Here is a 27,500-nt window from a genome sequence, read left to right as displayed (position 1 = left end):
CCATGTGTACACTGCATTTTCATAAGTGCAAAAAAAATGAACAATGAGAAAATGTATTGGGAACCATTTGGTATTCTAAAATAGCATGACTCTGACAGCTACTCTCAGGCAAATACCCAAACCATCCCTGCTCCGCTGTGTGTAACCCAGTGTCTGAGGCTGAGTGAAAATCAAGTTGAAATTTACAAAACCCTCGCCAAGAGTCTCATGTACCTGTCATGTTAATCCAGCAACCCTCTGAACCATGACAGTCTGTCTCGGGTGATGGCTTGTGTGTTAGTCACTGTGCCTCTCTTCATTGTCAGAGGATTTAAATACACTCTCAGAGTTTGTCAACTGATTTTCCTCTTTACTTCTGTCTGACTGAAACAACTCTTTCCCTCTCTTTCTTCTCCCTTCCTCCTTACTTCCTCTTTTCTTTTCATTTCTGGCTCCATCTTCAGTTTTTATTTTTATTTTTGTTCTTCTCTTTAGCCTTCATTCTTTGGTCGTAGTTTCTCCGGCCAGCCAGATCAGGTGGGTGTGCAGAACTAACCTTTCAGGTCTTTCTTGGAGTTTACTCATATTTCAGCCAATACCCTTTCTCTCCAAAACAATGGACAATTATTAATGGTTGTGTCAGCCATACTAATGGATGTCAGCCATTTTGTCAAAGCCAAACAAACACACCCTCTCCCTTAAGTGTTCTCCCCAGTGCCACTGCCCCACATGCACTGTGCTGCACTGCCGTGACATGATTGACAGGCAGATCATTGTCCTTATTGGCTGGGAGGCCTTAGGAGGTCATTCATTGGTTTCCTCCTGTAGTATGCCTTATTACAGAGCCAGAGGCAGTGAAACAGACAAGAGTGTTTTCAGTAAACAACGTACCACTTTTATTTCCATGTAAATGTGGGCTTAGTTTTTTACAAAATTCACAAATGGCTGTCTCTACCTTTCACTGCCCTCGTACATAACCTCGATGTTGCCAAGGTTATGAAGACAGAATGTAACGTGAGTGCAAAGATCTTCTAAATAGGCCAGCAACATGTAAGGCCATCATGAATGACTGTTCTGGTTATGTTACGCCAGTGAACCATGACCAAGTCTCTTTCTTGTCATCTGCAGGGGTGCAGGCTGTTTTGTCTATCTGATGTTTCTGATGAAAGAGCCACAGCTGGTTGACCCTTATGTGGAGTATGATGTTATAGACTGTTGGACTGAGACACAAACAGATACTGAAGACATGATACTGGTTGCACAGAGAACTACAGCTACTGAACTATGGTGCTCATTAAGGGACAAAACAGGAGGCCCCTTTTTTTTTTACTGGGAAGAGCTTTGGACGGCGTTTCACATTTGGTGCATGTGGAATTTAAGGACTCTTAAATTGAAGCACTCCCTCTCTCTTTCCCTGCTAAGCAGGCAGTGCTGGTGGCTGCTTCCCTGTGGAAGCCTGAGAAATGGATGTGTTACCATGGCAACCCTGCCCCCACTGTTTACAAGAGGGTCCCTGTGACAGGAGCAGCGCACCTCACCGCTGCCAATCTCTGAGGAGCTCGCTGCCACCAGCTCTTCTACTGCAACTACGAAAACTCTAAAGCCAAACCGTGGAACTGAACCTGTCCTTGTTTTCTAATTTGAAGGGATGAAAAATACATTTCTCAAAGGAGAAGCTGAAAACCTGAAAAAAAGACAATGTTTTTTTTTGTTTTTTTTTCTCCTGGTTGTTCCTTTCTCTAGTTTTTTAAATCTATGTATCTCTTTCTCTCACTGGTTGGAGGGAATGAAAGTAAAAGCTCCTTTGATCTTTTCCACAGTGTGTCCGCAGGTCTGTTTACCTCAGTTACCCGGTGCTGGTCAGGCCCATGCGAGAGATGCGGTGAAAGGTGTGCAGGGTTGGGGGTGGTGGGTGTGTGTCCGTGGGTGGGTTCTACTGGTGGTGAGCTTCTCTGAAGATGCAGCTCCAACCTCAGGCTGTTAGGCTGTTACATCCTCCTCAGGCTACAGACTGTGGTGAGGTCCATTCATCTGCACTGGTGTTTGTCACACAGCCTTTCTGGAAATATCAGCAGAACTATTCCATAGAACACACAGCATGCTTTAGCAGAGGACCTTAGAGAGCTCTGGTGCTTGCCAGATTAAATGGTAAGGGGATGTACACATTCACATATACATATAGCCTACCATGTACACATCTTTTCTAGATTTTGTGAATATATTTTTCAAAACAATTATTATATGTATTGTCAGATGCACTAGTTGATTCCTTCTAATGACAACATTATTCATGCTGTGTTATCTTATGTTAAGTTTTATAACTTGCTGTTTCAGTATATATTTAGAAAGGTATAATTTGATAATAACAAGATATACCTTGGACTTGTACCTATGGACTATCATCTAAGCCAGGTACTGTCATCCTGAGATGTAGCTTAAATTAGTCCAGGATGAGACAGCAATGTCTGACCTCAGCAGTTACATGTGTTCAGACAGTAGGGGGCACTAAATCTCAAGACATTAGGAAAGAGCCACAAAGGACATTTCTCCTGTATTCTCCCAGATTTTCCAATATTTGAACCATAGCTGTGCTGATCTTCACACAAGGGAACGCAGAAAAGTGTTCATATAATATGATGTCTTGTCAATCCTATGTCATACTAACACATTTTAGCAGAAAGGGAACATCTGCGTCCACTCTCTGAGGCCTGCAGGGTCCACCCCCAGCAACAGCAGGACTCTCCCTGTCCCTGTCAGCAGGTTAGTGCTCTCCTTACCTCATCATCTGAGGGGAAATGGGAAACAGATTGTGTCTGGTGTATAAAATACACTTGGAGTATAATGATATCCATGTTACTTGTATCATGGAGCTGGATCTCAGCTGGAGGTGGTCCAGTGTGAATGTGGACCAATGATGGGCAATTGATTAGTCCCATCTGTCCCAACGAGAGTCCCAAAGACCCAAGGACTCTCTTTGTCTTTCCTCCCCTCTTCCCTCTCCTCCCTTTATTTCACTCTCTATCTCATTCTATCTATCTATCTGCATATTTATTGTTTTTCCTTTAACTTAATACTCTAATACTTCTAATTAATGTATTTGGGTTTTTGTTTATTTGTTTTGTTTTTATGTATTTATGTGGTCTTAGACTTTTGTACATATCTTTATGCTGTTTGCCAAATGAAATCCCCAACCCTTGCCTGAGCTGAAGCATATGCCTGTCAGTGAAAGCCTCTGCTCAGTGAAATATAGGTCTGCACCAAAGGGCATTCTTCAGCACTTCCAAGCGTCTCCTACAATGGGCCCCTGCAGCGAGGCAGAGTCTTCTGCAAATCTGAGAGAGCAAAACAACACAGCCCTTAAATCTGGGGCTTTGTATAGAGCCAATCTCATCCAGGAAAAGGTTGTTGGCTGTCAGTGGCTCAGTACTGCTGTAGAACCATACAACTCCAGACCAAAGAGATAGACTATAGGAGCAGTAGCAGCTGGGATGAATAACATATGGTTCCAGAATAGTGTAATTCAATAAAAATTAAAATAATCCATTCAATGGTTAAATACCCCTAATTAATTTATATTAAATTGTTAAATACCTCACAACCATATATTTCTTCCAGAGTTTTTCAACATGAAGATCTCACATCAAAATGTACTTAATATGTCTCAGTGGCATGTGGCATGTATGTGTGTAAGCAAAAAGTACTGCTAATATTCTAGCTGGCTTGTAGCAAAAAAATATATTGAAGACCAGGGTTGGGGAGTAATTAGTTATGTGTAACGGATTTATGTAATTAAATTGGAAATTGTAATCCGTTCCAATATGTAATTCAATTACAGTTATTAATCAAAATGTTGGTAATTACAAAGGGGTTACATTCGAATAAATTAATTTCTGTAAAAAAGCTTTAAAGTTTATATGTAGAATACAACATTCATTTTGTTGCTTTGTATGTTTTCACGGTCTAGACCAGGCTCCATTCATGTGGCATGATGTCCTCCAGTTTTGACCATGGTTTTTGATTGGTTATGTTGTTTGAATTGGCACTGCCTCTCATCTGTCAATCAAAAAGTAATGAAATGTAATAAGTTACTTTGATGAAGTAATTCAAATAGCTGCATTACTTATTACATTTTTAACAGGGTGACTAGTAATCTGTAACCAAATACATTTCCAAAGTAACCTTCCCAACCCTGTTGAAGGTCTTACATACCTCCCATGACACTTAATTACCTGCAAAGTGTCCAACAGGGAGTCAACAGGGTGTAAATACATGACAGCATGACATTGCAATGAGGACAGATGGCTTGATAATATGCAACCATACCAGAGAAAATTGTGTCACAAGAGGAGATAGCTAAATTCCTTTGGATTAGCTTCTTGATTGGACACAACAATCTCCCAATCGGCTGATTTCTAAGTTATTAATACTTTGATGAATATGATCAAATATTTCATTATAATGATCCCCAGTGGTGAAGTTTTAGTGTTCTTGGATTTTGGGTGGTTAGTCACTTTAGAGCATCATCACTTTGCCAGTGCACGCACACACACACACACATACACACACACACACACACACACACAAACACACACACACACACACACACACACACACACACACACACACACACATACACAAACACATACAGACACACACACACACACTCACACACAAACACACACACACACACAAACACACACATACACAAACACACACAGACACACACACACACACAAACACACACACACACACACACACACACACACACACACACATACACAAACACATACAGACACACACACACACACTCACACACAAACACACACACACACACTCACACACATACACAAACACACACAGACACACACACACACACACTCACACACACACACACGCACACACACACAGACACACCAAAATGCAAAGCAGTAACTGCATATTGGCGTTTAATGTGGATTCAGCACAAATGAGTAAACTTCAATCAGTGCAGCTCATTACAGCTTCCTTAACAGCCACACTGTCTGTCAAGGCATTTTTACAGACACTCACACTACAAAGAGCCCCCTTAAGGAACATTTAACCAGAATTACAACACAAAAGGGTCTGTACTTGTGTCAATGAGCTGAGACAGATTCATAGCACAGCTAAACATGTTTTATGTCTTCTGACTTCCTGCTGTGTGCCAGCCAGTCCCAGGAGGTTTTGCTGAGCTTGTGTATGTGTGCAACATGTGTACGCTTGCTTTTATGCCCCAGCATTATGTTTCACACTGTATTGCACACATTATTAAACATGACACCTTAACAGTCTTTCTGTTTCGTACACAGTAAACATGACACGTTGATTGAGAGAGGACTGTCCTTTCTTTATGTCTTACATTTCAAATCATGTATGTATTTTGAGAGCTGAAGGGTTTTTTAATGGTACATGCATTATCCTGGTTGAGTTATGTGTTATCCTTGTGGGTGAGTAAATCCTTATTTGTCCAGGCTGTTAAGCTGAGTTTATCACAGTCTGCTGCGGTTCAATTGCAGGGATGGTTGTGAGTTTGTTTTGAATAGTCTGCTCTCCTGGGATGATCTCTCCCCTGGGGGCACAGGCCATATGGTGCCTAAGCACCCTCCTCTCTGGACTCCTGTGGCCTCGTCCAGATGGGCTCTCAAACAGAGATGCCCACCATGGTGTTGCCCTGCACCTGCACACAGTTCTGTGCATGGAGCGTCCTCTCATGGTGTACCTGGGCAACCTGAGCTCTGTCTTTGGCTGACCGTGGGGGCTTAATGAGGGACTGTCCCTTTAGTCAGCACTGGGAGTGCCATGTGTGTGAGATAAAGCAAAATACTTTCTTTTTCAGCTCAGAATTCAGAATTTCTGTTAGAATTGTCTACAATAAGTAATGGGCTCAACCTACCAGAATAAATTTAGCCCGTAACATAGATACTATTAGGATACTTCCTCTGCACTGACATGATATGGTCACTGTATAGACTCTATTTGACCTGTCCACTCTCTGTGGATGTGTAGTCTTTCCCTTTTTTCCCTGACTTGTAACCCTCTGTCTCTCCTGTCCTGTCCTGTTCCAGGGCCGAGGCTCCTCCATCGTGGGGTTCTGTCCTGTCCTGTTCCAGGGCCGAGGCTCCTCCATCGTGGGGTTCTGTCCTCTCCTGTTCCAGGGCCGAGGCTCCTCCATCGTGGGGTTCTGTCCTGTCCTGTTCCAGGGCTGAGGCTCCTCCACCGTGGGGTTCTCAGACAGCCAGGTGTTCTGTCCCTCTCAGCACCGTACTCCCTCTCTGCATCCTCTGCAGCACCTCTCCACACGTGACTCAATGATGACTCGGCTCATCCCCCCGCCTCCTTAGGCATCTTTACCTGTCCTGACGGCGCTCACCACAGCGTCTCAAACACACAGCTGGCACACTCGCTACCAGGACTGCTTCTGATGTACCATACCTGAACATGTCTAAGTCCATTTAGAAGTGGTAATCAGTCAAGATGTGACTATTTATGATCTGTGTGTTTGTTATGTTTTGCACTGAACTTCAGCGATGTCCATGTGTTTGTTCTATGCAGACACATATCTGTAAATGCCTTAATTTCAATGATTTTATTTTAATGGAGCCTTATAATTATTAGGAATATGTTTTTTAACTGTCCACCACATTTATTTTACATTAAAATAAAGCAACTGGATTTGCTCTATGAGGGTTTACTGTAATGTGAAAGGAATAAACCTGGCACTTTACGTCATAGTTCAAACTGTGTGTTTGTGTGTGTGTGTGTGTGTGTGTGTGTGTGTGTGTGTGTGTGTGTGTGTGTGTGTGTGTGTGTGTGTGTCTGCATGTAATGGTGGTGGCACTGTTTCCACGCCAGCTTGCTTCCTGACCGGTAGGATGCCACATTAGGCCCAGCAAAGCAAAACTGTCGTATGATTTTACCCAATCACTATTCATTATGTATCTTGTTACAACCATAAAGATAGCATACAAAGTGCCAAAGTTTACAAACACCCTTAGCGAGGCTTCAGTTCTACCCCGCAACATCTGCTGACCTGTTACACTGTCTGTCTGGGTGTGTGTGTGTGTGTGTGTGTTCAGCTGGGTGACAGTAGATGACTAACATGTGACAACTTAACACTCACTGATTACTGGTACTGATTAGCCGGAAGCCATATAAAGACAGCAAAGGTTTATCAGAGAGCACTTTTTTTAGTTACCAAGGATCTAATAGCATCATCTACTCAACAGCACACTGCTTATCATTCAATCTATTTTGTTCAGTGATGCCACATTTTAGGGCTTCCGTGGCAGTAATTATGATTTTCTTTATTTGTTCTGCAAAGTATTTTTACCTAATTACAATATAAAATTAATGTTTAATAAATCATATGTTTATTATAGATGCAACCTCAAATCTTTTGACAGTTTTTATTATTTGTTTACTCCTGATTGTCCATGTTCCAATGATCAGTTCACTCTGTGAACAGTCTGGCTGTTCCTGAACCCCTCTATCCCTATACTATCATTATTTCTTTGCTTAATTGAGAAATATGCAAATCTGCTAAATACGTATAATCTCACTTGGATTACACAAAACCTTCGCATAGTTTCATATACCAGGTGGAAGAGAATACACAATCAACTGAGATGACTCCTCAGACACCAGACTACAGTACTACTTTGAAAGTACAATGTCACCTCTCTTCCTGTGTTGCACATATGTGTGGAAGGCATCATTTTAGAACCTACAACCTAGAACATTCAAACTGCATAATTGTGTGACATTAAATTGGTGTGGTAGATTATTGCTTCAGATATTGGTAACACAAATGTTGCATGTATTATGGTAAACAATTCCCTACCTTCTGTTTAACAAAAATATATATATATCACTAAGGGGAGAAAACATCCCCTCCCATCTATAATAAAACACCTTGTGCCTTTGACTCTAAAGCGTTAAAAGCACTCTAAAGGTTTGTGGTGCAAAACTGAGGACATTTTTCACCGTTATGCTTTCTACAGGGTTGTGAGTGAATCCTACTAGTGCGCGCAGACTAACTGAAACTGATATGATGTGCTCATTCATGGAAGCATGAACATCATCCTGCTTCGGGCAAAGTTCAGTTCTTCCAGTGCCGTTTCATGTGTGACCTGAATTTCTCACAAGTTAACACACAAGTCACTGCAGGGCTTTCTGGGCTATTCCATTTGTTTTTGTTATCATTACTTCGGTACTCAGGATTCAGGATAGAAGTTAAGGAGTTAACTGCAGGAGTAGTGAGGGCTGTTAAAATCCCTTTTCTTAGACACTTTTCAGGATTAAGGAATGTTTATATAAGTGCATAGATAACCGCTTTAGACCTCAGCCTGTATGGAGATAGGTTCTCTTGACTGGCGGTCACTGAACGAATGTTTTTCAGCACCCCTCCCCTTTGGACAGCTCCTACACTGTCTTCACTTTCTGCGGAGCCAACTCATTGTACTTTTGAGGCAACACAGTGAAGGCAGAGGAGATATTCTATGCTAATTGTGTTAGTATAAGCCTGTAATCTACGTAGAGATTAGTTTCTATACGTTTTTCGCAATGGCAGAACGGAGGCTTCTTCAAAAAGATGACGATGAGGGTTCTCTATTTTCCAGACTTGGGACAGACAGTCCAAAACCACGAGTGAAATTCGGGGGCATGTTTTGCAATGTCGAGGGAGCATACGAAAATAAAACGCTGAACTTTGAATCGTTCAGTCCAAATACTGCGCGAAAGATTACCAGAGGTCGGGCAGACTGCTACTCTGACACTTTCAGTGACTCCGGGAGCGTCAGGAGCGACTTCTCCAGTATCAGCCACACTCCAAACCGACCTCAACCTGCGGCAAGCTCTCAGAGTCAGTCCATAGTGCATCCCACCGGACCCAAACGTCTTCATAACGCACGACGTGAGGTAGACCATAATATTTGTTACAAAATTAGATATTCAAATGTGTTAACATCATGTTCTCATTACACAAGTTTGACCATAGTCTATAGCAGACTATGGCTTTGGAAATATGTTGTTTTGTAGTGTTTTGTTTTGTGTCTTCCTGTGATAACACAAAATGAATCAAAGACATACGACTCATTTCTAAAGTCATTAACTTGTAAAACTGTTGAGTTTTTTTTATGTAAAGTGATCAGCTGCCGTTATCTTCTAAAGTTTGCTGCGTGTTTTACACGTACACAACTCCATTCACACCAAGCATTATTGAGCTCAGCGTCACATTTAGATATGTTCCACTTTTGACATTGAAGCTGATTTGTTTATGTTGGCTAGCTGTTCATTAATTCAAGCGTTTTCTGACGCATTGTGTTGTTCTTATGAGCAGTAATATCATTTGGAATTTATTTTCATGAAGACCCGTTAAATTACCATGACCTGCCTGTGGCCCTGGTGGTGTCTTTGGTGTGGCCGAAAGGGTCCCCTTAAGGCCTGTCGCTCCGCTATTAGCCTGTAGGATGCGTCTGGAATACTAAACAGACAGATGGTTTGCGAGGAACTATATTGTTTAGGGAGTCGGCTCCGTAGCGCTACGGTGGCCTCTTCGATTGTAACGCAATAAAAATCAAACATCTTATTTCCGATACCCAACAACCCCTTAATTACATATTTCGCATGCTATAGTCTACACTGCAGTATTCTGGTGAGTGAGCTGTCCTGATTTTACAGTTATCCGATTCTCGCGTGTCTTCCTAACTCGGCAATCAAAGCTCCTCCCGAACCGGCCGGCATGTCTTTCCAAGGCAAGAAGAACATCCCTCGTTTAACGGTAAGCAGCCATTGTCGCGGCTTAAAGTGTAGTAGTTGATTAATTCAATGAAACATCGGCGATAAACTGTAATGCACACGCGGAAATAAGTGTTTTTTTCTTCCACTTTATTGATTGGATTTTTGAGAGATCCTGCCTCAAGCAACAGCCTGCAGTGACTCGAGGAATAGGCTTAGCCTCTGTTATGGAACAGAACCAGAATATATCTTTTCGATAATAGGGTTGGTACAGCACACTAGTATTAGACTGACATGTAGTCTGCATAACAGCCTATTAATTTATTCGTGTTTGACAGCGGGCTGCAGTTTTACAAACCAGCAGCGGTTGCTATCCAAACTGTGCCCATTGTTTCATCGCGACTAAAAACATTTCATGGGTAGGCAAGGTTACTGCTTCGTATTATTTTATTTCCACGTTATGCTCTCGAAAAAGAATCAATCCATGAGACCGCTCCCTGATTCTCGTGGTAGCATAAGCTATAACGCCACAGTGGTGAATAGCCTAGGCTGTGACAAAGGAGCAGTCTCAAGCAAATCACGGCTGCAGATACTAGCCCCGATAGTCTAGGCTACTATAGGTAAGAACCATTCAACCGTTCAGATATTTCAGCCCAGACGTTTCGTCTAGCAGCCCTACCCTACCAGTGTAGTGGTTTCCCCGTTGCTACTCCGTAGTCATCTGTGCCGACCACTGAAGTGCGCTAATTCAGGGAAGGGAGCGTAGTTAACACGGACAAGAGGAATCCGATTCCTTTCCACACAATTTAACACAGTGGCCGGCCTGCTACTGTACCGAGATGACCCACATTCCCTGCTCTGAAAGGGGGATTCAAATGTTTTTGTCCTCTACAAACAAAAAGCAAGACAGGCTATAGCCTAGTTAAGAAACATTCCATAGGCCCTTCAAAAAAGATCTATTTTGATCAAATCTTTTGGCTGGGCTTATTTTAAAACCTGAGTGTGCTCTAAAATGATTCCCCAGCCTGCCATCCTGATTTCTTCATTTCTGAGTTTCTCACGGGGCGTGTTTGCAACACCCTTTGGTCTCTCAGCTTCCTGTATGAATTTGTCACTTCAAGTTACGTGACATGCTTTGCTGTAGCGTGTATCATTACAATGCCCGACTGGAACTCGTAGTCTCAAAATCCTTCTTAAGTAGCCTATATTGCTGCCTCTATTCGAAACATCTCGACCGCTATGTATTTTTGAGCTTTTAAGTCGGTGTTTTTATGTTTGTTTAGTTTCTTTATTTTTGACTCGTTGTCATAGTTGGTCATACACGTAGCGTTTTAGAAGCGCAGTATCTATATTTTCTTTTTATGGCTGATCGACTTAACGACCCTCCCAGCAGCCAGCCGTGGCTCTGTGCCAGAGGATAGAAAGTGGTAACGGGTGGCGCTTAGGGTGGGTGTGTGGGTGTCGCTGATGCGGGAAAAATCATCGGCCACGGCTGAGCGGATGCCCGCGAGTCATTTATGTCGGCAAATAGCGTAACATACAGCATGAGAACGAGAGAGGACATTAACTGTACCAAAGACCTATGCTAGACTATCTTTGCCAACTTAAGTGGCGCTGCAAAGTGAGGAAGAAAACCAGGATACAGAAAAAAATATAAATGACCAAGAACATCGCAGAAAAAAAAAAAAAAAAAAGTGACCAAATATATTTAAACTGTATCCCAATCAGATTATTACCCTCTGAAGTGTCTATCACCTTGTTACTGGAAAACACAGGTTCAGGCCTACTGGTATATACCGGTAAAGTTTTGTTTGCTGTTGCCTATTACTTTGCTGGCTACTTCTGCTCACATCATCAGCAAATTCATGAGGATTGTAATACTTTAGTCGTTTCTGCTGTATCTTTTCTCCAGTTGATTTTCATTAAGCACTCCGCAAGTCAGTGTTTGTTGGTATATATACAGTATACTTATCATCTTTTTAATATTGTTTGCTGTTTGTACACTTGTTTTTCAGAGCGACCGCCTCATCATCAAAGGAGGCAAGATAGTCAATGATGACCAGTCTTTTTACGCAGACATTTACATTGAGGATGGGTTCATCAAGTAAGTAAAGTTAAGGGTAGTTGAGACCACAGGCTCATGTCTCATGTGTAAAAAAAAAAGCAGGTCGCTGTTAGTTTTAAAATAGCTTAACTGTGAAATGAGGACTGTTACATTGCACTACAATCTACTCCTACTGCTACTGCTATCAGGTATAAAGCTGAATCTGTTTCAAACAGTCTGGCCCCAGCAACATCATTCCAGTCAACAGCAGAGGGATGTTTAGGTACATTAAGAGTGAGGCAGCCTACTGAAAGTGTTATTTTGGGGGGATTGGATCTGTGTAGTGAACAACACACACACTCACTGCTGCTCACACACTTATTCTGCAAATGGTTTTAAATGTTCCATAACCACTCCCTCAGGTTAGTCTCCACTAATATCAGCCCCTGCTTCTCCTTTCTCCAGGCAGATCGGGGAGAACCTCATCGTGCCCGGAGGGGTGAAGAGTGTGGATGCCTATGGACACATAGTCATACCAGGGGGCATAGATGTGAACACCAGCCTGCAGGCCCCTCACCTGGGCATGAACCCCGCTGATGACTTCTATCATGGCACTCGGGCAGCGCTGGCTGGGGGCACCACTATGATCAGTACGTCCACTTTACCAGCCCCCACTGTGCAGACTAGAGGAAGGGCGGTGGGAGGGGAATGAAAGAGGATGAGAGGATGAAAGGGAGGATGAGGCGGAGAGGACAGAAAAGAGGATGAGAGGGAAGAGCAGAGAGGGAGCGGGACTGTGGATGCAGAGTGGGGGGTGGGGGATGTCATTTGTCATCCCCTGTGCCAGGCCCAGAGTTGGTGAAGCGGCAGCATGGGGCTCCAGGAGTGGCTGTCTGCTGCAGTTACATCAGTTGAAACAAGGTCACGCCGCTGCGCTGTCACACACTCTCTCCTCTCAGACATACGGCCCCTCACGCTCCCTCTCCCTCTCCCAGTCAGCAGCCCCAGCGCCCGCTCTGGCAGCAGGGGGTCAGACTGTGGGGGAATTTGGGGAGAGTTTGGAGGTTTTGTAACAAGGAATTCTGTAAAAAAAAATAACCTTGTCAGCTGCAATGACAGAGATGCTCTTAATGAATTGATCATTCCATGTGATCCATGATGCTGTTTTTAGGTTTACACATAACAGAGAGCTTCAGGGAGCTTCAGGGAAGTGAAAAACAGAAGGACAAAATCATTAGTGGAATCCTATTTGCCCGGTGTCATTAATACAGCCTGTAAGAGATTGCAAGGGCAGAGACATTTATATGGTGGAAGAGAGAGTAGATCCACTGTGTCTGTGCCTCACTGAAGATCTGGTTCTCGTCAAATATTATATAAAATGTTATGTGACTGCCTTGCCAGTTGTAATGTAGCAGCATCTAGGGGTTAAGTGGGACTGATTGGTCCAATAGTGCATTTGTGGTCCATTTATAATCGTCTGCCCAGTGAGGAAGTAAATGAGATTTCATGCTAATATGACATACTTTAACTTAGGGCTTGTTTTGCTGTCCCAAACTCCGGGAGCTGTCCTCTCCATAGTGTTTGAAGGCATTCGAGGTGACAACCCAATTCTATGCTTGCTGAGCTGTGTCCCTGTCTGTTCCCACTCCACCCTCCCCTCCCACTCCCCTGCAGTCGACCATGTGTTGCCTGAGCCGGGCTCCAGCCTATTGGCTGCGTATGACCAGTGGAGGGACATCGCCGACGTTAGGAGCTGCTGCGACTACTCCCTGCACATGGACATCACCCGCTGGCATGAGGGCCTGACTGAGGAGGTGGAGGCTCTGGTCAAGGACAAAGGTGCCCCACAACATCCATCCACATCTGTCTCTCTGGGCCTGGTGCCCTGAAAGAGTGTCATGGTGATAAGGTCATGGTAAAAGAGAGAGAATGTGATACAATGAAGTCCTTATCCAGTGTATGGAGTCAGTGCTGCAGTTGATTTTAATACAGTTGAGTGCAGTTCCGGTGTGTGTATGCCCTTTTGTGTCATGTTTTACAGTGCCACAGCACTGACCCTGATCTCTCACACTGACAAAAGGAGAACCAGATTAAATAATCAAATAATTTAGAATCAATTAAATCAAAACAGAATGTATATGTACTGTTAAAGGTGATTATTATATAGGTATTTGATTATAGGTGGAAAGGTAGAATAGAAAAATAGAAAAAAACAAGTAATTCATTTCAGGTATAAAACATTCCTGTGAGTAAAGACTATACTAATCTGTAGGTACTAAAGTAGTTTCTGTGCTTTGTGTGCCAGTCCTCCTGGGCTCAGTTTGATGTGCTTTATTTAAAGCCACTAATCTAGTCTGCACTTTCAGTTCACACTCACACTCACATTCACACCTTCACACATAGAAACACATGCCCATGTGAGAGACGCTCGCTCGCTGTCTCACTCAGCAGTGATTGTGTGTATCATAGCCCAATATTAATGTTTATTTCTCATATGGTACTCATTGGTTGTCTTACGCAGGAGTGAACTCATTCTTACTCTTCATGGCATATAAGGACAAGTACCAGAGCTCGGACAGCCAGGTAAACTACACTGACATGATGTCATCCCATTACACTGCATTAAGACCTATTGTTTGTTGAAGGCTTTTATAAGCCAAGAGCTTGATCCCAGGATGTGAGTGATCCAGTTTCAGCTGTATATTTAGCACCTGTGATCCATACAAATAGCTTGTTGGTGATTGTATAAGGTCTTCACCAGAGCTGACTCGTGGTCTGTAATTTGGAGAAGTGTTACTTAGCCTCCCAGGGTGGCCTGTAATTGCAGGGGAAGGGTAGCCTTGTATCTAGAGATCAGCACTGTGCCTACCGTCTCTATGAGCCATAATCAGCAGTACTCTTTGATTCTCTCTCTACAGATTTATGAAGTGTTTGGGCTTCTGAGAGATATGGGGGCCATTGCCCAGGTGCACGCAGAGAATGGGGACATCGTAGAGGAGGTGAGCAGCTCTTTAAACTGTGTGATGGCGTTTTTGGCATGTAAGATTTACGGCTTTGATTTGTCGTTTTATTCTTATTACAATGGCCAACTACGTTTGGCTAGTTTTCAGCCTCATTGTTGTGTGTGTGTGTGTGTGTGTGTGTGTGTGTGGTGTGTGGTGTGTGGTGTTTAGGAGCAAAAGAGGATTCTGGAGCTCGGTATCACTGGCCCTGAAGGACATGTGCTGAGTCATCCTGAGGAGGTAGACACCATTTTCTTTAGTAGCTTTCATCTTCATTCAAGTTATTGATCTATCCACTGCCTGAACTAATTTTATTTCTTTGTATTTTTTGTATTGGCTAACAAATATTAATTATTTCATATGACTGTATTAAAAAAATATATTTGACACATACTTGCTTTGACCAACTGAACTCATACATTACAAGGACATCTAATGAGGCGCTGTATCCACCAGGTGGAGACAGAAGCGGTGTATCGTGCCATCACTATTGCCAAACAGGCCAACTGCCCTCTTTATATCACCAAAGTAATGAGCAGGCAAGCCGCTGATGTCATCGCCAAGGCCAGAAAGAAGGGTAAGACTTATTTACAAGACATGACATCATGAAGGAACAGGAAAGAGTCTGTCTTTTTTTTAGCACTTTAATCACCACGTAAATACCCTTATTGAGACAGCAAGTTTAAAAGGCAAGTTTTTATTTGTTAAGTCACAGTCTGTCGATACCAAAGCTTGTAGCTGTAGTACATTTATTTTATTTCACATTTATTTTATTATTGCATTGGCACATATTCATATTCCTCAAGGGACTCCTAAGTGGTCACATGAAATAATGTGCTTCCCTTCAGTGGGTTCACTGATGTATTACAAATGTATGTGGTGTGATATGACATTTTATTAGTTTCCCTACCCATTTGAACCTCAGGCATGGTTGTCTTTGGAGAACCAATCGCTGCCAGCCTGGCCATGGATGGGTCCCATTACTGGAGTAAGAACTGGGCCGAAGCTGCTGCCTTCGTCATGTCCCCACCCCTCAGCCAAGACCCCAGCACCCCAGAGTACCTCAACTCCCTGCTGGCCTGGTGAGAGCTTGGAAGATCCTTTGCTAAATCACTCTTCATACACTGACCTTCCATCAGCCTGCTTTTTTACAGTTGTGCTTACATAGATGGAGTCCTGAACTGATGTCCAGGAGTGTTGTTGATCTGGCAGAGCAAACCATTGCTGAAAAAAGGGTAGATAAACAGTTTGCCTCAGGTTTTCCCCCCTAAACAGCTGTGATGTTTGTGTCTTGCAGCGGAGACCTTCAAGTGACCGGCAGTGCCCACAGCACCTTCTCCACCGCACAGAAAGCCGTTGGAAAGGACAACTTTACTCTCATCCCAGAGGGGACAAACGGCATTGAGGAGCGCATGTCAGTCGTTTGGGACAAGGCAGTAGTAAGCATCCTTTACACACTAGAGACTAGAGATGACCTCGATGGTTTCAAACTGCTGATTGTTTTCATCTGACTTCTTGATATGAAATGTCTGAAAATATATGTATCACAATCAACATATTTGACCTTGTTTTCAACACGTTTACTCCAGTGTTCAGTGTGTTGTGCAGCGTTCAATGTGAAATGCTGTTTAGTGCTAGCTGCTAGCTTATTGGGCTATAATCACCTTTAAAATGCTGTATCATCTCTTGGTGCTCGCTCTATGACTGGAGACCTTCTTCACTGGATGGTTACCTTTTCTTTAAAGGCCACTGGTAAAATGGATGAGAATGAGTTTGTGGCTGTGACCAGCACCAACGCTGCAAAGCTCTTCAACCTCTACCCTCGCAAAGGCAGGATCGCCGTGGGCTCTGATGCTGACCTGGTCATCTGGAACACCAAGGAGGCCAGAACATTTTCTGCAGCCACACATAACCTGGTGAGTCTGAATGGCACAACCACACACACACACACACACACACACACACACACACACACACACACACACACACAACCTGGTGAGTCTGAAGGGCACAACCACACATAACCTGGTGAGTCTGACTGGCACAACCTCTCACAAAAACACACACACTCACGCACACACACACACACACACACACACACTCACAAAAACACACACACACACTCACACATACACACACGTACACAGACACACACACACACGTACACGTACACACACACACACACACACACACACACACACACATACACACACACACACACACACACACATACACACACACACATACACGTACACACATCCATACGACCCACTTCCATACTTATGCACAGCATTGCGCCTTGCCTGCCATTCTCTCAAACTTGGGACTTCTGCCTTAACCAAAAGGCAGAGCTGGCAAGCTGTTTGAAAAACCCTGGGGGTAAAGTCTCCATTTCTATTTGTCTGTGACCACTGCAGACAGTTGAGCTGAACATCTTTGAGGGCATGGAGTGCCGCGGCTATCCTGAGGTGGTCATCAGCCAGGGCAGGATTGTCCTGGAGGGCGGCCAGCTCAACGTGACAGAGGGCTTGGGTCGCTTCATCCCCAGGAAGGCCTTCCCTGACTATGTCTACAAGAGGATCAAGGCCCGGAGCAGGGTAAGACACCCAGACGTTCTGAGTCATCTCCCTTACACAGTAAATAGACCCGACTGAGAGCCAAAGGCTGTTAGAGATGACACTGCCTCTATTGCTCAACCACAGTACAAAGTAAGCGGAAGAAACAGAATGTTTTTAAATGGCTATATTTAGCTCAGCAAGTCTGAGAACTGTTGTTGAGGGTTATTGATGACTAAGACAGTGGTGTTGGCCTTTGAAAATGTAAAAAAAAAATGTAAGGCTTTAAAAAACTTTAAAACTGGATAGAGGACCCTACAAAAGGACAGAACTGAACATTTTATGTCTTGTTTAATAACACTTTTTATATTATTTATTTAATCATATGTTGAGAGACATATTTAATGAAAGCCGTTAAGACGTCATTGCTTTCATGGCTGTAAGAGAGCGAAATGAAGACGCCTGAGAACTAAACTCTCTTCCAGATGGCAGATGCACGTGGAGTTCCACGAGGAAACTATGATGGACCTGTCCATGATGTCATCAGTGCCACAAAGTCTATGCCTTCCACTCCTACCACTAGGGGGCCTCCATGTCCAGGGAAGACTGTGTTGGCAGCAGGCAGAAACCTCCACCAATCAGGATTTACTTTATCTGGTGAGTGCCTGCGAACAACCCTTGTTGTGTGTGACATCCATCCATTCTCTCATCTCTCTCTCTCTCTCTCTCTTCCTTCCTTTCTTTTTTTCTCTGTCTTCGCCTCTCTGTCTCTCTTGCTCTCTCGCTCGCTTTCTTCATAGCTTGATCTCCATGCAGACCTTGGCATCTCTGGAGCCCATGATTGAGAAAGATGAAAGCCTAAAGCCCTTTAATCAAATGCGCCACAATGTTTTCTCTTCCCCCACAAATATTTCTAAGACTAGAGATCTCATTATTTTGACTTCATATCATTCTTCGTGTAGCTTTTTCCCACTCTCTACTCTATCCCTTCTCTTTTTCTCTCTCTTTCTTTCTTTCTTTCTTTCTTTCTGTCTATCTCCCTTTCCTTGACCCTGTTTAAATCCATCCCTGGGCTTTATTTGAAAAGACAAATTAACTTTGCGGCATAATTGGACATGCTGGCCATTTCAGACTTCCCCTTTATATTACGGTGAACTGTATGACTTTCAGTTACTTTGACTGAGAAGAAAATCAAACTCACCCGACCCCTGAGATGCTCCTTTCCTTCAGTCATAGTTATGCATTTCTCAAATGGAGTCCTTTTATTCTTATTGCAATGGCAAAGGCTACTCTCTGCTAGCTAGTCTTCAGCGCCATTGTGTGGATGCAATTTGTTGCCAGATTTGCAAAGTTAAGCATTTTGATTCTAGACACCAGGAAGTGACTTTAAAAATGACATTCAACAGTTTGTGGATAGCCTTGGTTGTGTATCTCCATCTTTGTTGAAATGTATTCCTCAAGTTTGTCCTGCTCTTGGAGATCATGATTGTATCATTGATTAAGTCTCTTAACCCTCTCTTTCTTTCTCTGGTAAAGGAAATCAAATGGATGATCACATTCCAAGGCGCACAGCACAGAGGATTGTAGCGCCACCTGGTGGTCGGTCCAACATCACCTCCCTCTCGTGAGTCATAGGCAGTGACCACATGCAAAGTGTAGCAACTGCATCAACCTCTCCTACAGTAACTCAGAAGCAACACTTCCATGCAGTCTTACAATATTCATTCATATCAGCCATAGTGGTATCTCATGTAGGACAGTGCACACCAACTGGCCGTTACAGTAACTTACCCATATGAATCCCCTCTCATGTAGCCCATAGCCTGTTTGTGAATAGCTTTTTCCTACCACTGAGTCCCAGATCTTTGGTTCCTCAGTGCAAACATTCATAGATTAGCATGCACCTTATTCTGGTGAACATACAGTCAGCAGTAGCATAGAGCTTTGGTTCCATTCAGTCAGTTCATCCTTGTCTGCTATTTTCCTCTGGACTCATTCTAGTGCAGTGTAAGTGCTTCAGTCCCCACTCTCATTCTCAACCAGGCCGGTCCTTAAATGAGTATCTACATTGTGGACTCATTTGGAAAAGAAAATAATCATAAAAGCTGCCAGAATTAATCTCCATAACAACTGTAGTCAGGTTGTCTACATATTTAACAAAATGGTAGAAACTTAGCAAAGGTTGAAAAATAAAAAAAGTGGATGTAAATCAATGGCTGTAGTCTTGTAGTTTTGCTTCCATGATTTCAGTCGTTTGAAATGTTTCCCGGGCCTCCCTGTTGGGAGTCGTAAGGGTGCCTATAGGATTCTGTTATTGTTGGATATCATCATCATTCCTCATGCGTAAGATGGACATCTCACCTTTTTTTAAAGATAATTGGTGCTCTGGATGACTTTCTAGTATTGCAGGACTGTGAAAAACAAAACAAAACAACAAATAGTCACTTTTTAAACCTGACTCTAATTTCTAGTTATTTCATGCAATGTTTTGTCTTTGTAAACCTCCTGTTTGTATTTTTACAAGGCCTGGTTTAAAATTATGGACATTTTGTAGCCCAAGTTCTTGACCAATCTTACCTTGACCTGTTTGGCCTCAACTATGCCATTTGAAAGGTTGTATGTGTTTGTCAACAACTTTCATTTTAATGAGGACCAGTCAAAAGGTCCTTTTTTTGTACCTTTTTTGTGTGGCCAGTGTGTACATATATTGTCTGTTCTTTATTGTGCATGGTAGGCATGTCTTCAATAAAAATGTGTTGGGAAACTGTTGCTGCTTTCTGTCATGTGATATTATCTGATGATATAGCATGTAGATCTCCATCTGACTGGAATGAGCTCACATCAAGGAAATCGTTCAGGCATTAGAGAAGAGACAACAAGGAAAAAAGTTCCTTCTGTATAATATATGGCCTGTAGAAATTCAGAAAAAACAGAGACACTTTTGTCACAAAGTTTCTCTCTGGTCAGATTTGCACCACATTGTGTTTTTCAATGCATAATACTTACTTTATCCATACATTGTGACTAATCTATTTTTGAATGTATTCAGACATATCACTTTGACCACTTGGGATGGTAAAGAGTTCTAAACATGGACTCTCAGTAAAGAAAGGGCTTCTGATGGTTTTGCCATGATGTTTCTTCAGCTTCATGTTGTTGCCCCTTGTTCTTGTGTTGTCCCTTTCCAATGGGCCAGGTATGTTATATTTGTTGTCGAGTAGTTTATAGCAGTCTGTTACGTCTCCTCTGTCTCTTCTATAGTATAGACATCCGGGTACTAACTTTGTTGCTCTCCTCTGGACTTTATCCAGTGATTTCTTGTCCTTCTCGTACCGGGGGTATACAATAATGAGCCCTTACTCCAACAGGGATCTGATTAGCGATTTTTAGAGGACCACCAAGGACTCCTATAGATGTAGCTAAATGATCTTCTTATAGGCCCTAATAGCTTATTGTCCTTGTTTGTCTGTATCTCAGTAGTGAAGTGGTGTGAAGGAAGGAATGTTGTGGATAAACACCACAAAGAGGGCAGGCCTTAAAACAATCCCCTGTGGAACTCCTGTCCATTCACCACTGCCTTCTATGTCCTGTTTAGTAGTAAGTCTGAGACCTATTTGATAAGCTGGTCATGTACGACGCACCCTCTTAACTGAGTCAATAAGGGGGGTACTTTGTCAAATGCTTTTGCATAATCCATGTATATGACTTCCACTTGCCCGCCCTTCTCAGTGGTACTGGTCCAGATGTTAAGGCATTCTAATAGTTGTATTGTACATGATTTGCCCTCAGCAAATCCATGCTGACATGGTGACAGTCGGTTGTTTCTTTTGAGGTGGTTTATCAGCTGTTCTTGTATGATGCCCTCTTTAAGTTTGCAGCATACACTAGTAAGACTTACTGGTCTGTAATCATCATTCTCTTTCTTTTTTGCGGTTGCTATACGTTTCCTGGTTCTGTTGTTGTTATGGGCAATGGTTTTGTCAAAGTCTTTAGTGCTTTGTTGCAGGTCCAGTTGGCTTGGTTTTTTTCTCTAGTATATATCTTATAGTCTTTGCTTTCTCTAGTTGTTAAGAACTTTTTGTATGCTTGTGACTTCTGTGCAATTTTCTCTAAAACCTGGTCTATCATCCAGGCTGGTCTCTGCCTTGTGCTTGCTCTTCCTGTAGTTTGTTGTATGTGTTTCTGCATACATTCTGTATTTCTTCATGTGATCCCAGTGCTTCTCAATCATTAGATCTCTTGTAGCTTCCTCCCAATTTAGGTTTTCTGTCTTCTCTCTAATAACAGTTTAACGTGAAAGTAATGGTGTCATGTTCGCTGCTTCCTATTCAACTTCTGTGATGAACAGTCAAGAATATTTGCTGTCTGGTTCATTAGTCTTGTGTAAAGTGACTTTACCCACCTTGACGTTTGGGTAAAGAAAAGAGTCTCTGATGCATTCCATGAAACACGTAGCTTTGTTGGTTTCACTGTTTAGTGAGGTTTTGTCTATCCTGTTGATTTCTGGGCTTAAAGTGTTATTCCTCAATTTAGTCAGCATATTTGCATAGTAGAATTGCTATGTTGGCATGTGTTAAGCTTGCAGTCTATGCACAGCTGCATGCTGCTCCCTTAAACGTGTTGGAGTCAGCAGTTGAATAGCAGTTGGTTTGCAAACCACTAACCACTGAAACGTATTAGGGCCTTCAGCTCATACTTCCTATGAGAAAGGCACTGTGAAGCCAAAATAATGGCTTAGAATCCAACAACAGATAGCATGCAGCTAGACAAAAAGCAGGTATATTTTGGGGGAAAAGATGTTACATTCTTTTTACATTGTCTTTACACTGTCATAGAGAGAAGAGAAGTACCACTCAGTTGTAGTAAGAGCCCATTGAATGAGCATCTGACACAGTATATGTAATCTTTATAAAGGCCATAATGTTACAGGCACGATATTGCAAGTTTCCTGCATGGAGTCCTGGTATGTGTGGGCAAGGGGAGTTGAAAGGTTAAAAACACATTTGGGTGCCAACAGCCTGCAGCTCTGCGGGCCAGGGATTCAGATCAACAGAACATTCCAGTGTGAATCATGTGACCCACAGCGGAGTCCTGCGGTTGATGTGTGGCAACAGGTGCCGTGTCATCGTAGGATTACAGGCGGCCTAGGCACCATAGTTAATTTCTACTCACCTCATTCTTTTCGCATGGAAAAACACTAAAACACTTTGCAACATTTTGTCTAAAAAGTCTTTATTTCTGTCACATCTATAAACGTCGAAAACATCTATATAACACTCTCAAGAGATTATACCCATCAAAGAGACTTCAGTAATGAACACCAGCATTTTATGTGTATGCAAAAGTGCAAAATGCAATAACTTCTGCAATTCTAGTCTCTCGTTTCAAGCCATTAATGTTAAATGAGTTCAGATTCAGAGAAGTACCCTGTCAGTTCCAGACAGTGTCTACACAACATTTCCACTGTCCGTTCTATATGTACATAAAATGCATGTGGCATGCTTAAGGATGGTATACGGCATCTTCGGTAATGATATCTCACATCACCACATCACACACCCCCTTTCAGAAAGGATTGTAACATCTCTTCCCACAGTTTCAGAAAACAAAACCTGTTGCAGACACAATAAACACAGCACATACTACTACACACCATTTCAAGCCAAACGCAGGACCACTGATGATATTCAGATCTGTTTTTGTGATAAACTCTTACTAAGCCCAATATCATGTGAGTGATGACACTATTCAACTATCTGGAATAAGGCACACAGCAAACTGTTCCATTCCAGAGGTCATAGCGCCACTCACCTAAACATCATTCTTAGAGGCACTGTGCTGAAAAGGCAACACTATCCCACAACTACATTTCTGTACATTTCCCTCCTGACTGTGCAAATGTCATTTGCCTTAAAGCACACCATTCCCCTTTGAATGTCTGAAGCTCTACTGGTCTTGCTATTGTAAAGGACATGCCCAAATTCAAAGGTCTTAGTAAAGCACTTGTTTGTTTGAAGTTCACACAGTCACTATTGGTTAGTTTGACTTACTGCACAGAGTACAGAGCCTACTGAAGCACTGGTACAGCTTAGTCAGTGATGACCGTCACTTTCCCAGTGGAGACGCGCAGTGGGTGGCGCTTGCAGGTGTTGGAGAAGTACGGGAACACCGTCTCAGTGAACTTGTGCTTGAACCTGTACAGCAGTGTGTTGTCACTGGGGTCGGAGAAGGTGACCCGGCCTCTCTCGTAGTCCAGCTGCACCCGGACCCTCTGCGGCTTCTTCTTCAGCGCGAGGGGCTCGTTGGAGGCGGTGCGGGCGCGGTAATCGCCGGCGAACAGGCAGATGATCCACATGCCACGCTCGGGGCTGGGCGGGAACCACTCCTTGCGCCGCACAGTCTCCGTGGCAACACCGAGGGCCCACTCGGAGCAGTCGCCCACCTCCACGTCCCACACGAGGAGGCCGGAGCAGATGCCCTCGGAGCCCAGCACACACTCGTAGGAGCTGAAGCGCTCGGGGTTGGCTGGCAGCTGCTGCACCTCCTCTGTGTAGCGGACAGTGAGGAGGTCATCAGACACGGACAGACAGATGTCTGCTGTGTTGGGGTCCAGGGTTACAGGGCCTACAGGGGAGAAGGGAAGGGGATGAGGAGATATCCAGGCTTGGAAGCACATTCAGCTCTAGTCTGCATGGAACTTAGATCTTCTTGGTCAATTTCTTTAAGTGATTCAAATTGGTTATCGAAAAGTAAACGGTCTACACATCATAAATTACATTCTGTACCAAAATCATGTTCAGGAAAGGAACACAATATTCCCATCAACTCACTGTACTGAGCGATGGTTTGCATCTTCTCCCAGACTCTGTATTTAAGGCACCCCAGGTGTTGAGCAACATCAATCAGCGATTCTGATATTTCTGGTGGATCAGGTACTGTGCACTGGGTTCTAAGAGAACAGAACCTCAAATGAGTGGAGTCCAGAGGTAAACATCACCCCATAAGAATACGTAGAGTCAACTCACCAACCTTTGAGATATCTTCTTATAGTTCTGAAATACAGCAAAAAAAAGAAGCATGTTTGAGTTGTAGCAGCTGGGACTGATAAGGCAATAGCTTAGGAACCAACCGTGCACATTAGCCTTACATTTAGCAATAGCATGTCATCCGTTTCCATGGCCTCCTCAGCTGTGCTGATGGCGTCTATCAGAGAAGCAATCTCTCCCGACAGTTTGTCCAGCCTGTCTCTCATTGTGCGGGTCTTCTGCTCCTCTTCCTCCTTCAGTGCAGCCGTGGTAGCAGCCTCTTCATCACGCAGGAACTGGTGGAGCTTCTCAAACTCTGCTTTCAGCAGCCTCTCTGTATGCTGGGACTGTTTCTGCCATAAAGGACACATTATCCTCTGTGACTTTTGTCTGTCGCATTGTCTTATGTGGCTGCAACTGGAATGTTCAAAGTAATGTTTAAAATCTCAATGTTTTAAGCTATTAAATAGCCTATAACTCATCTGCTTGGTTTAGCAGAAGACATAATTCACAAAGAACTGCAAAAGAAAACCTACTAATTTGTTAGGATTTCTGCGTAACTGCACAGAATTTGATTTGCATAATGAAGTGCATAATGAATTATTGCCTCTCATCCTACTTTGATGTGGTCTGCTGTGCAGTCACAGTTCTGCTTGGCAGTGTTCAGAGTCTCCAGCTTCTTCTGCAAGGGCCTCAGGGCAGACCTCAGATCTCTCTGGTGAAAAAGACTTGCAGTCAGACTGAGATAGAAGTCTGACTGACAAAACAAGATTTGTTCCCAGTATAAATATTGCTCATCATTCTGTTGGCTATGCTCTCTCTCTCTCTCTCTCTCTCTCCCCCTCTCTCTCTCTCTCTCTCTCTCACCCACCTGTGCACACGCACACTCACACACACACACACACACACACACACACAGAGACACACACACACACACACACAGAGACACACACACCCTCACACCTTACAGTGCTCCACGGCCTCCTCTGTGGAGCAGGTTATATGATCTTCATGCTCCTCTCTCACACACTCCTCACACACCAGCTCCTCGTCCTCCGTGCAGTAGAGCACCATCTTCTCCCCGTGCTCCGCGCACACCTCCCCTGCCCTCTGCCCATCCTCTCCCCCCTGCTCCCCCTCTCCTTCGGCCCCCAGGCGCGTCGGTCGTCTGGGCTGGCCCTGGAAGAGCGAGTCCAGCAGCCCCTTCAGCACGGTGCTCAGCAGCTCCTTCCCATAGCACTCCGTGCAGCCAGACTGGTCCTGCCCCAGCGCCCCCTGGCATAGCGTCAGGCAGGCCTGGCACAGGCTGTGCCCGCAAGGAAGCAGCAGGGGCTGGGGACCCTGGCAGCCTGGGCACACGGGTTCGGCTTCAGGCTGAGGGGTCTCCTCGGAGGGGGACGCCATGTGAGGGTTCTGGTCGATTTCCGAACCAGCTAGCTGTTGGGCTGCACTGACCTAAACGGATCTGGCGGCCTGTTTGTTCCAGTGTCTTCCTGTTCGCTGTATGGTTTGTATGTGATCCACCCTGCTGACGCTTACACAATCACCAGCACTTCAGGAAAGCCCCCTCTTTGCTGCATGGGAGGTGGGCTATTTATACGCCAGTCATTTTTAGCCATCTCGCCAACTGTTTGTGTTTGAGTGTGCCTGAGTTTGGTGGGGGAACTGACTGGGCAAATGCTTGCTCACCACAGGATTTGTTTTGGGAAAGATAATGCAGAGTCATGTTAAGGACTGGGGTCAACAGAACTGAGGCATAAACTGCAAGAGATGTGCTGCTCGATGTGTCTCCCTGCGTGTTCCTTGTGTTTTTAAGGGGACACGGTTTTATAGTGCTAAACAATCATCAGGTCACACAATACATGATGGTAATGCAGGAACACATCTGAGTCCAATCATGACCAAGGTTTCTAAAATGATCATTTCAAATGAGACAGTTTATTGAAAAAGTACAAAAGTTACTCAAATACATTCTATAGTCTAACATTGTACTGACTTCACAGTCTAAATGCATTATCAATCTGATGGATGACATACAGGAAAGAGGAATTTGCGAGTAAAGTGCATAAAAGTGACAGGATCAAATTCCACTACTACAAGCACTGATCAGTATTATGAGCAAATGCTACAAACAGAGTTGTGGAATGTAAGGGACCATACACATATGGAACAATGTGCACAATATTTTAAAGGAAGACACTAATTCAGGAAGAGAAAACTCAGAAAAAACAGAACAGAAATGTAGTATGTTGGCCAAAGGTCTCTCAACTTCTCTCAACTTCCACTACAAGTGAAGACTTTCAACCTAAACTACAAGTGGCAATAATGTGAGCAGGTTCTCAGTGATCTAACTGGGCTGAAGAGTGGTCAGGGTGTCTGCGGAGGTGAAGGGGATGAAGGGGATGAAGGAGACTGGGGGGGCTCCAGAGGCTCCAGCTGCAGGCGTAGCCCCCCCTCAGCCTTCATGATGAGGGTGTAGAGCCTACGCACCTCTGGCGCCCCCAGGGTCAGTCGGAACCTGCGCAGGGTCAACGCCACGGCAACACGCATCTCTGCCATGGCAAAATTCTGCCCTATGCAGTTCCTGTGACAACAGTGAAGACAGCAACATTACAGATATGCTTACGCATTTAGATGAAGGGTCATGAATGTCCTGTAAAACGCATAAATCTCGAAATCTTTGACTATCAAATGTCTAACACTTAGCTCAGCATTTGGCATTATAAATAGTACTGTATTATTAAACATGGCATTATAAATAGTACTGGTCGCACTTAAGATAAGACTCAGAGTTGTTTGTGAGCTGTAATACTTTCATGAAGGATTGGACACGCAGAACTGTATTGAGCTTTGGTAGCTGGTTAGCTTTGGTAGCTGGTTCGCTTTGGTAGCAATGTTCAGGAGGTTTACCTGGGACCAGCCGAGAAGGGGACGAATGCGTAAGGTGAGCGGCCTTTTGAATTCTCTGGGTCAAAGCGCATTGGGTTGTATACCTATTGGGAAGAAAAACACAGAAGAGTCATCATTTGAATCCACGCTGAACACATAAACGTGTCAATGGTTGTGTGTGTTTTTGCAGTATCAGTCCCTTACCTCTGGATCAGGCCAAACAGTTGGGTTGTGATGAGTCCCATAAATACTC

The 27,500-nt window shown here is 43.7% G+C and overlaps 4 protein-coding genes across 31 annotated transcripts in view; 2 read left to right on the top strand and 2 right to left on the bottom strand.

The window, feature by feature from the left end:
* jakmip3 (Janus kinase and microtubule interacting protein 3) overlaps nucleotides 1-7,382 on the top strand; it is a 43,019-nt gene extending 35,637 nt beyond the window's left edge. For 13 of the 26 annotated variants that reach the window (XM_042703380.1, XM_031561650.2, XM_042703385.1 and 10 more), the window contains 3 exons: nucleotides 475-516; nucleotides 1,108-2,739; nucleotides 6,153-7,382. In XM_042703380.1, the coding sequence (XP_042559314.1) occupies nucleotides 475-516; nucleotides 1,108-1,164 (99 nt within the window). In that variant the 3' untranslated portion in view covers nucleotides 1,165-2,739; nucleotides 6,153-7,382. Of the gene's footprint in view, nucleotides 1-443; nucleotides 994-1,107; nucleotides 2,740-6,062 lie in introns of all 26 variants that reach the window. The other 13 variants (XM_042703402.1, XM_042703393.1, XM_042703392.1 and 10 more) reach the window with 5 other exon arrangements.
* An 83-nt stretch (nucleotides 7,383-7,465) lies between these two features.
* dpysl4 (dihydropyrimidinase like 4) lies at nucleotides 7,466-20,100 on the top strand. 2 transcript variants are annotated; one of them, XM_031561662.1, is made up of 14 exons: nucleotides 7,466-8,913; nucleotides 11,748-11,836; nucleotides 12,242-12,426; nucleotides 13,451-13,615; nucleotides 14,298-14,359; nucleotides 14,695-14,775; nucleotides 14,950-15,018; nucleotides 15,235-15,355; nucleotides 15,704-15,860; nucleotides 16,076-16,217; nucleotides 16,524-16,694; nucleotides 17,196-17,375; nucleotides 17,819-17,990; nucleotides 18,870-20,100. In XM_031561662.1, exons 1-14 carry the CDS (start codon nucleotides 8,560-8,562, stop codon nucleotides 18,959-18,961), a joined length of 2,040 nt encoding a protein of 679 aa, XP_031417522.1. In that variant the 5' UTR covers nucleotides 7,466-8,559; the 3' UTR covers nucleotides 18,962-20,100. The 2 variants fall into 2 exon arrangements, with proteins under 2 accessions (XP_031417522.1, XP_012686487.1); XM_012831033.3 differs by lacking the exon at nucleotides 7,466-8,913 and adding an exon at nucleotides 9,383-9,775.
* Nucleotides 20,101-22,548: 2,448 nt separating this feature from the next.
* Nucleotides 22,549-26,210, bottom strand: LOC105903334 (zinc-binding protein A33). Its single transcript, XM_012831069.3, has 6 exons — nucleotides 25,322-26,210; nucleotides 24,978-25,073; nucleotides 24,481-24,711; nucleotides 24,363-24,385; nucleotides 24,164-24,282; nucleotides 22,549-23,957 (listed from the first exon to the last, which is right to left on the bottom strand). Exons 1-6 carry the CDS (start codon nucleotides 25,760-25,762, stop codon nucleotides 23,422-23,424), a joined length of 1,446 nt encoding a protein of 481 aa, XP_012686523.2. The 5' UTR covers nucleotides 25,763-26,210; the 3' UTR covers nucleotides 22,549-23,421.
* Nucleotides 26,211-26,276: 66 nt separating this feature from the next.
* Nucleotides 26,277-27,500, bottom strand: part of LOC105903293 (cytochrome P450 4F3) — a 7,974-nt gene continuing 6,750 nt past the window's right edge. For both annotated transcript variants that reach the window (XM_012831024.3, XM_031560570.2), the window contains 3 exons: nucleotides 27,452-27,500; nucleotides 27,269-27,351; nucleotides 26,277-26,942 (listed from right to left, as the gene is read on the bottom strand). The exon at nucleotides 27,452-27,500 is cut by the window's right edge and continues 16 nt beyond it. In XM_012831024.3, the coding sequence (XP_012686478.1) occupies nucleotides 26,726-26,942; nucleotides 27,269-27,351; nucleotides 27,452-27,500 (349 nt within the window). In that variant the 3' untranslated portion in view covers nucleotides 26,277-26,725. The remainder of the gene's footprint in view (nucleotides 26,943-27,268; nucleotides 27,352-27,451) is intronic.

Source organism: Clupea harengus, chromosome 23 (genome assembly GCF_900700415.2).
Source record: "Clupea harengus chromosome 23, Ch_v2.0.2, whole genome shotgun sequence".
In the NCBI taxonomy this organism is placed as follows: domain Eukaryota; kingdom Metazoa; phylum Chordata; class Actinopteri; order Clupeiformes; family Clupeidae; genus Clupea; species Clupea harengus.
The sequence above is the reverse complement of the archived record's forward strand: the minus strand, read 5'-3'. Positions and strand labels throughout refer to the sequence as shown.

Coding starts and splice junctions, on each gene's coding strand:
- dpysl4 (XM_031561662.1), top strand. CDS start 8,560: ATGGCAGAACGGAGGCTTCTTCAAAAAGATGACGATGAGGGTTCTCTA. Junction 11,837..12,241: donor ATTGAGGATGGGTTCATCAA/GTAAGTAAAGTT, acceptor TCCTTTCTCCAG/GCAGATCGGGGAGAACCTCA. Junction 14,360..14,694: donor ACCAGAGCTCGGACAGCCAG/GTAAACTACACT, acceptor CTCTCTCTACAG/ATTTATGAAGTGTTTGGGCT.
- LOC105903334 (XM_012831069.3), bottom strand. CDS start 25,762: ATGGCGTCCCCCTCCGAGGAGACCCCTCAGCCTGAAGCCGAACCCGTG. Junction 25,074..25,321: donor AGGCCGTGGAGCACTGTAAG/GTGTGAGGGTGT, acceptor CTTTTTCACCAG/AGAGATCTGAGGTCTGCCCT. Junction 24,283..24,362: donor TATAAGAAGATATCTCAAAG/GTTGGTGAGTTG, acceptor CTGTTCTCTTAG/AACCCAGTGCACAGTACCTG.